Here is a 9,310-nt window from a genome sequence, read left to right as displayed (position 1 = left end):
CATGAAGTCATCTTTCTATTTGACCTAGGGAGGTGTAGTACCATCAGAAGGAACTACAAATTCTACTACTTATCCCAGTTTGCACCATTTTTGATGATGAGAAAGAATGAAATTGCAAACGGTATACGCATGAGTACTTCTTCACATCTTTGATTGGATCAAGACATGTCTCCTTTTCGAAAGTACGACCATTCACGAGGCCAGCCATATTTCTTGATATGAGAAAATGAGGGGATGTCATGCTCTATGACATTCCTTGAGAGGAGAGGAATGGGAAAGTGTTGTTTACTAACAACAACCTCCGTTAAGTTGGACTAATAGCGTCTTACGAACGAGTGTATAGAGACATTCTGGTTGAAGATGACTCCTCTTTGTGTAATGCCAGGGAGAGTGAGCAGAGTGCTACTCTCATAGTGCATGATTAAGCTATGGAAGAGAGTGGTTATTCTTTCCAAGGCCTCATGTATTCTTTTAGAAGAATCACTGTTTCCCATGATCAAGACAAAGTCAAGGGTGACACCTAGGCCCGTGTCCTCAAATTGCCAAAAGAAGAGGAACTTTGCAGACACGGGCTGCGACATAGGAATTGAGTGTCATGGCCCACACCTTTAAAATTTCAAAAAAATGATATTTTTTTGACCTTTTTATCTTTTTTCAGCTATAAAAGGAGTTAGACTTTCATATTTTAGCAAACATTCTGAGAGTACAAAAATTAGAGAGCAGAAACGATTGAGAAGGATTTTTTCGACGAAGTTTTCAATATTCTCTTCTTTTCTATTTTCTTCTTTTATTCTTAATTTATATGTGTGAAGGTGTTACGATGAACAAGAGTAGATAAACAATTTATTAGGATACTGGTGAATATTGTTTGACATCGATTTATGGTTTTAATGTGATTTAATTTTCTCACAATTTTCTATGTATTTTATTTCATTCGTGCTTAATTATTTTTAATTACTTGATCACCAATTAAATAGGAATAAATTTTGACATAGGACAAGAGTACCTATGTGGTTTGGATAGCTTATGGGGTTTCTGTGTTTAATGCCTTTTACATGTTTAATTTATCATGAAAGTAGAAAGTTTGCATGTGATTAAAATTTATATATTTGAGAAGACTATAAATTACTTGAGTAAACATGCTATGGAATAAAATTTAGTAATAGGAATTGAATCATGTTAGACCATAATAGATATATACAATTAAAATCAATAACTCTAACCTTCAATCATCGTTACTTTAACATATCAATTTACTTGCTTATTTTATTATTTTTATTGTTTTATTTTCAAGTTCTAATTTCTTCTTAAATTTGAATAACCAACTACAATAAAAAAAATTTAATTTTAAAGTACTTAACTACAATTCTTGTGGGATTGACCTCACGTTTTGTGAGTGTATAACTTGTAACGATACGTATACTTTCATGTTGAAAAGAACCACAGCAAGTTTTTGGCATCGTTGTTGGGGATCGTTAGTTAATATTTATAAAATTAAACTGTAACACCCTGTCCAACAGGGATGCCACGTGTGTGTATAAATATAAAATTCTTATTTAAATACTATATAATTATATCAAAAGTGTGGGTAATTAAATTTTTGATATTTAAAATCAAGCATAAAAAAAAACTTCTTTATAGTAAAAGATAAGTAAGGAGAACTATGTGGACCCCATATTTTCAAAATATTACAAACTAGTTTATTAGTTCATTTACAACATAAACTTTGCAATCCCAAAATACTATTTAAATGGAGCATCCTGTTCACTGGGGCGAGCCACTGCGACTGATATGTACATTGCTGCTACAACCTCAAACTCATGGCTGCTCAACCTTTGCTTTCCCCTTACCTGCACCATAAAGCACCCATGAGTCACAGAGACTCATCAAGAAAAGTGAATAAAATAATAACCTGTAATATTCAGCAATTCAATCTCAAATTAAGTTGCACACACATTTACACAATATTAATATTTTATATTTTTTAATATGTGTTTGTACTTTTTTAGTATATTAGTATTATTTTTTATAATTTATTAAGTTAGTGTTTTTGTATAATAATTAGGATATTTTTTTTGTAAGATATAATAATTAGTATGTTGAATGATAATTAACGTGTTATATTTTAATTTTTAGGTAATTGAATAAATTTATATATTTAATTTTTTTAAATAAATCTTATTTTTACATTATAGAATTTCTTGTCTCATTCTTAAATAAATGAAGATGAGACTAGAGTGAAGATTAAAATTCTTAATAGGCATGAGAATGGAGGAGGACTCCCCATTTCCCTCTTGTGTGCATCACTAATTGCAATCATTAAAGAATTTATGAAACAATTTAAGATTTTTATTTTGAAACAATTTAAGATTTAAAAATAGAAAATCTTATATTTTGACATTTTTGTTTTGAAATCAGCATATTTTGACATTAAAAGAAGGGAGATTCCAACTTGACCTTTTTTTTAGAGAAAAAAAGAAAAAGAAAAAGAGAGAGAGATGTATTATCTTTAAGTTATGCCTATGATTAACATGAACATATTTAAGGTTTTTTGTTTTTCTTTTCTTGTGTGTAAATACTAAACCGTCTCTGCATATATTTTAATGCTAAAAATCAACTTAACTCACATTTTAAATATTTTATTATTATTAGTAAGGTGCAAAATAAAATTTTGAGAGTATTGTTAGGCTTGTTTTTTAAAACGATATATCACATGCATACAATAATTCTTTTTATTTAAATCTTATAAATAAGTATAAACAACACATTCTATAATTGTTATCGGCCTATGAACATGTGCAATATTAATTTCTTATTATATTTCATTATATAATAAATTTTATTTTGTACATATCACTAATGATTCTTTTCTAAGTAATTACATAGAACAATACTTAATTGTAATTTGTTTATACATGATAAAATTTAGAAGATATAATTTAAAAATGAATTAATTTCCAATATAAGAAAATGGATATGAAGTTATCTTTTCATTTGATGAGTCATACTCACACACACATGTATAATAAATAATTTTATTACCATAATAATAATATTGAATTTTTTTATGAGAGTTTTACTAAAATCTAATATGAAAAAAATGAATTAAAATATAAAATAATTAGAAGTAATATTTTAATACCTTCTTTACTAATCTAAACTGAATGGAAAGAAATCAGATTATTAGATTGAAAAAATCAGATTATTTTATTTTATTTACATAATTAAAAAAAATAATCAAAATATATATAATAAGAAGAATGCTTTAATTTAACTAAATTTCCTTTCTAAAGAACATAATTATCTTTTATACATAAATTTTTGCATAATACCTTTAATTTTTAATTATTAAAAAACTAAATTAAGAAAGTTCATATTCTTTATGAAAATGGTCATCAAAATGTGAAGGAAACATAAATTGATTTCCCTTTTTATTTTATGAATTTTCATTTTCTTTAAGTAAAGCCATTAAATTAAAAAATAAATACTACTTAAAAAAATTAAAAATAAATAAGAAATAAAAAGAGAAAAGGGAAGGGAGAAACTAGAAAAGGGTTGAGTACGAGTTGAGGAGTTAAACACAGCCATGTACTGTCTCTCGTGAAGAACCTGCTCTTCTAAAAAGATTGTATTTTTATATATATATATTTTTTCCAAATCTCATTAAAAAAAAAAAAAAAAAAAAAACTGAGAAAAATTCTTTGCTTGCTTCTTTTACATCACGGGATCCATCTCCTGTGTCTTCTCTTTTTTCGTATCTCTCTGTCTTTCTTCTTCTTCTTCGTTGAGACTCTCACATTCTTTCGGAACAGAGAGAACTAGATTCTTAGATAGATATAAAGACACAACCAAACCCAGAAACAGCTTTTACTTTTTTTTTTTTAATTTTTGTAGTTCAATATACAGATAATTATACTGGAAAAAAATGTCGCATGCTGGGAAATCAATACAAGAAATGGGTTTTGATTCTCTCACAAACAGGTTTAGAGATGCGTTGAGCTGCCGTGGTAATGGTAGTGAGAATGATAACAAGCCGGACTTTAAAGAGCTCGATCTAGGCTCACCCGTTTCGCCCTTGAGAACTCGGGGCTCGGCTAATGCGGCCGGCGGAGGTGGCGCTACTACTTCGAGTAGTAGCTCGAGCTCTTCCGGTTCGGCTTCGGGAAAAACTAATAATGCCCAATTGGGTAGAAGATCGGATGCCAAAGAAGTCAAAAACCACTCCGGTGAGCTATCGTTCTCGTCGGAAACCAGTCCGAGTGTCCACGAGAGTCACCGATCTGCTTCCGCAACGCGTAATTTCAAGCCGGGTCATCGGAGATCGGTCTCGGCTGGACCCCCATTGATCTACTCTGGTGGAAGCTTTAGTGCCATTAACAGTGCTAGTAATGGCGGCGGCGGTATTGGTGGTGGAGGCAGTGGGAACACCGCAACTTCGTCCCCTTCAAACTCCGGCGGCAGCACTATTTTCCCGAGCGGCAATATTTGTCCCTCCGGGAAGGTTTTGAAGTCTGGAATGGGGTCTAGAACCTCCACTAAGACTGATGTGTTGGGCTCTGGTACTGTGAACTACGGCCATGGTAATATCATGCGGGGGGGCGCAAAATTGAGTGGAGGTGCCGGAGAATCGAACACCACCGTTGGCGGACCTGGGATTGTACAGTTTTCCGGAGAACCAGGAACGATGAAGAGGGCATTGGCGAATTCTGATCCAGAGGAGGTGAAAAGGTCAGGAAACGAGCTTTATAGAAAAGGATATTTTGTGGAGGCATTATCGTTGTATGATCGAGCTATTTCATTGTCACCGGATAACGCCGCTTACCGGAGTAACAGGGCGGCGGCATTGACGGCTCTTGGGAGGTTAGGGGAAGCGGTGAGGGAGTGTGAGGAGGCTGTGAGGTTGGACCCTGGTTATGGGAGGGCCCACCATAGATTGGCTTCTCTCTATCTCCGGTAAGTGTCAGAAAACAGTGGGGAAGTGCTCATCTTGATATTATCTTTTTTCTTATCTTATATGTTTTCTAGGAAATATATTTGTTTATTTTGATTCCTTTTTCTTCGATTAATGTGATTGGTTTATGAAATCTTTGATCTATCTAAACTTTGTTGTTTTACTTGTTGGTTTTGGTGCTTCTCATATGGGCTTTTTTTCTTTTTTTCTTTTTCTCTTATTTGTTGTTTATCGTTTTCCCTGGTTTTTTATGTCATTTTATTTTTCTCTTTATCGGTTTGTACTAACTGGATTGGGCAGTATTGGCGTTGCTACTAGTAATGAATAATTTTGCATTGTAATGTTAACATTCCTTTTGGTCCTCCTCAGTAAATTTGCATCTATTACAAGAATTTGAAAATTGAAAAGTTCTTGCAAATTAACTTGAATCAACTACAGCATTGGGCAGGTTGAAAATGCACGCTGCCACCTCTTTTCTCATGGCCAACTACCAGATCAATCTGAATTGCAGAAATTGAAATCACTAGAGAAGCATTTAAAACAATGCGCAGATGCCCGGAAGCTTGGTGATTGGAAGAGCGTGATAAGGGAATCAGATGCAGCCTTGGCAATTGGGGCGGACTCCTCTCCTCAGGTATAAATATTACATCAGCAAGCTTTTTAGCTTCTGACTTATGATGATGGCAAAAACAAATTTTAAACTATAACTCATTGGACTGCATTCTGCAGCTTTTTTCTTGCAAAGCAGAAGCCTTTTTGAAGCTTCATCAGCTTGAAGAAGCCGAGTTGAGCCTCTTAAACATTCACAAGTTTGAAGATTATCCTTCTTCTTGTTTACAATCCAAATTTGCTGGCATGGTTGTGGAAGCTTATTTGTACTTTGTTCGAGCTCAAGTTGATATGGCATTGGGAAGGTAAGCTCAAAAGCATAAACTTGAGAAAGCAAAACTAGTATTGGGTTTTGGATAAGTAAGAACGAGTAGTAGATTTCTTGCAGGTTTGAGAATGCTGTGGCAGCAGCTGAGAAGGCTGGCGTAATTGACTACAGTAACCTTGAAATTTCAATGGTGTTAAAAAATGTGAAAATGGTGGCAAGAGCTCGTTCTCGTGGTAACGAACTTTTCAGCTCAGGAAGATTTGCAGATGCTTGTTCAGCTTATGGAGAAGGCTTAGAATATGATATTCCCAACTCTGTTCTATATTGCAATAGAGCTGTGTGCTGGTCTAAGCTTGGAATTTGGGAAAAGTCAGTCTTGGATTGTAACCAAGCACTCAAGATTCAGCCAAATAACACCAAGGCCCTTCTTCGCAGGGCTGTCTCAAATGCAAAGGTAATTGGATTGTTCTTCTAACTATGCCAAATGGATTTTTTATAGTCTTTGCTTGACTGTTTGACATGTTTTATGTATAGCTGGAACGATGGGCAGAAGCTGTGAGAGACTATGAGGTCTTGAGGAGGTTACTTCCTGGAGACAATGAAGTTGCCGAGTCTCTTCACCGTGCTCAAGTTGCGCTGAAGAGATCTTATGGTGGTGGTCTACAAAACAAGAAGTTCGATGGGGAAGTAGAGGAAATTTCTAGTCTAGATAAATTCAAAGCTGCAATTTCTTCACCTTGTGAGTGCAAGCCCTTATTATTCTCTTTGGGTTTTAATCAAATCTTTCCTTTTTGACTGAAAACTAACTCTTAACTTTCAGGTTTTTCGGTTGTCCATTTCAAGGTCTCTTCCGATGAACAGTGTGAAGAAATATCCCCATTCATAAATATGTTGTGCGTTAGATACCCTTCTGTTAAATTCTTTAAGGTAATCAAAAGTCATTGCAACTGCCAATTTGGTCTCTGTTTAATGTACACATATATATATATATATATATATATATGATTCTCATTGAAGTTGAGAAACAAACACACACATATGTACGGTCCTCAAATAATGATCCTGAATTCCTGATTATGTTTTCAAACTATGTTTTTAGTGGCCTCAAATGGGGACACAAGTGCAAGAGCAGTGGAAGAAGGATCTCATACATCCATACTTGTACTCTTTAGAAAACATTATAAATTATTTATTTTTCAGTTTTATTAAATTTTGTTCCATTGGTTTTGCAGGTGGATGTGGAAGAGAGCTCGACGGTGGCAAAGGCCGAAAATATTAGATCAGTACCAACATTTAAAATCTACAAGAATGGTGAGAAAGTGAAGGAGATGATCCGCCCAAATCATCAGTTTTTGGAGGAGTCAGTAAGGAGCTGTACTAGTAATAATAATATGGTTCTCTAGAAGGCTTTGTCCATTATTGTGTCCTCTTTTGAATATCAACCAATTGGTTTATTTTCATACTAGGATTACTAGTCTCTTTACCTGTGACATAACCAGGTACATAAATTGTTTCATATAGTTTTTTTTCCAACGCACAGAATCCCTTTAGAGAGAGAAGAAAAAGAAGAAAAAAAAAAGAGAGAAGAGAGAAGAGAGTAGATTGTTTTTGTTTCACATATTTGGTGGCGGAATTATATATTCTTTCCAATTATTAATTTGCTCTGTTGGGTTAATGTTTTTTCTCCCATTGGATTCCATTGCACTCAAGTTTTCCAATTTTTAATCTTGTATTTATTTATAATGTTGAAGAGAAATGTTAAAAGAACATCCTTGGTGTCTAACATCACTACGAAACTAACATATTTTAATTTTAATAATTTTTGTAACAAATGGCTAACTTCACTAAGGTGCAATTTTATTGATGCTGCTCACATACATTGCAACAATGATGGTTTATTGGTTGAAATTCAGAGAAAGAGAAGATTTATGCGTCCCTAAAAAGTTCAAAGGCACGGTTTATTAAAAGGGTCAACAGTTTTTATTTTATTTTTTTGTTGGAAACTAAAAATGGTCAATAGTTTAAGGAAGGAAAAAGGTATTCTTTTAAGAAATTTCTAAAGAGAAAATATAGGGTTGGGTTGTGTGTTGGTAGTACAAAGTTAAACCATGTAAAATTTGAGAGAAAACTGGGTGTTGAATATTTCACCGGGTCTCACGACTGATGATGACCCATGGGAGATTTCCACTTTGGGTGTGTTTCAGGTCAAACTTATTTCTTTAAACCAAATTAGCAGTCTCTTAAGTTAGAATGGAATTATGTTTTTTATTTTTTAATATTTTACTTTGGGCTGGTTTGTACAATTTATTAAACTTATTATTTTGGGACTCGTTTTAAGATGAAGTTCCTGGAATGAATCATTAATTTGACCTTTTTACTTTCCACCCAAGTCCAACAACCAATCCAATTCTGACTCAGCAGCCGACACCATTTTATTTTTATTTATTTATTTATGAAATTAATTTTCTTATTTTTTTTATAGCCATAATCTTACCACATTCGTCTGGCTCAGTTAGTACATTGACTTTATTTATAAGCAATTATTTCTGGTGTGCTACGTACGTGTTCCTAGCTACTTTTATAACCTTCCCACAAGGCCACAACCATTTTTTTCCTTAATAATAATAATGAAAAGAGAGCAAAGCATTTTTAGGATGAAATTAATATGCGGTGAGGTATATTAATTAAACCATCCATTATGTTTTTATAATTTTGAAAAAGTTTAATGTATGTAAGCATTCCATTCCATCATCTGTTCTCCCTCTCCCACTGTCCCACACACTGTACATTATAATGGTTCACAGACTATAAAAATATGCGCGCTTTAATTGAAATTTGTTGTTATTATTGATATATTATTTTTCAATTATTTGAATTGAGATCATCTCCAACTTATAAATGTACAATTATAATAGATGCTTTCCTTCTTACATCTATGAACATTTGAATATATATTAATAATAGAGTGAACCCTTGAGAATATATTATACATGTAGCTAGTTAGTGTTATATTCTACTGTATTAAACTCAGAATTTATTCTTTGTAGTTAATTTCATATAGATGATAAATTACAAGGTAAAGATAAATAGTATAAGACAAAAGAAATATAAGAGAAAAGTACTTCAAAAAATAAATAAATAAATAAAGCATAATTACTAGAGAAATTTATTACATCTTGTTGTGGTACCGACAAACTAGAGAAGGTACATATAAAGTTTGGTATGGACAAAATTCACAAAAGCATATGTATATAATACTATATATAGTTATTGGACTTTGCCGAGCATGGATGAGCTATATATATACACACAAATACTGTGTTCAATGGTTCTGATTTGGACACAAGCTGCCGGTGCCCTCATGCTATGTTGGGCAATTTGGAAAGCAAAAAACAGTTTAGTTTGGGACAAAAAATCTTCTTTTCCACAATAGATTGTTACATCAGTATCGGTTACTCTTGAATAATGGCACAAAGCTCAAG

At 33.0% G+C, this 9,310-nt stretch overlaps 1 protein-coding gene across 1 annotated transcript; it reads left to right on the top strand.

Moving 5' to 3' along the window:
• Positions 1-3,536: 3,536 nt before the first annotated feature.
• LOC115701047 (inactive TPR repeat-containing thioredoxin TTL3) lies at positions 3,537-7,517 on the top strand. Its single transcript, XM_030628736.2, has 7 exons — positions 3,537-4,953; positions 5,390-5,585; positions 5,681-5,865; positions 5,949-6,282; positions 6,363-6,567; positions 6,649-6,755; positions 7,061-7,517. Exons 1-7 carry the CDS (start codon positions 3,926-3,928, stop codon positions 7,229-7,231), a joined length of 2,226 nt encoding a protein of 741 aa, XP_030484596.2. The 5' UTR covers positions 3,537-3,925; the 3' UTR covers positions 7,232-7,517.
• The last annotated feature ends 1,793 nt before the right edge of the window (positions 7,518-9,310 follow it).

Source organism: Cannabis sativa, chromosome 8, assembly GCF_029168945.1.
Source record: "Cannabis sativa cultivar Pink pepper isolate KNU-18-1 chromosome 8, ASM2916894v1, whole genome shotgun sequence".
In the NCBI taxonomy this organism is placed as follows: Eukaryota; Viridiplantae; Streptophyta; class Magnoliopsida; order Rosales; family Cannabaceae; genus Cannabis; species Cannabis sativa.
The sequence above is the reverse complement of the archived record's forward strand: the minus strand, read 5'-3'. Positions and strand labels throughout refer to the sequence as shown.

Excerpts from the sequence above, each read along its gene's own strand:
- LOC115701047 (XM_030628736.2), top strand. The coding sequence starts at position 3,926 with ATGTCGCATGCTGGGAAATCAATACAAGAAATGGGTTTTGATTCTCTC. Across the intron at positions 5,586-5,680 it reads GGGCGGACTCCTCTCCTCAG|CTTTTTTCTTGCAAAGCAGA; the intron begins GTATAAATATTA and ends TGCATTCTGCAG. Across the intron at positions 6,568-6,648 it reads AGCTGCAATTTCTTCACCTT|GTTTTTCGGTTGTCCATTTC; the intron begins GTGAGTGCAAGC and ends CTTAACTTTCAG.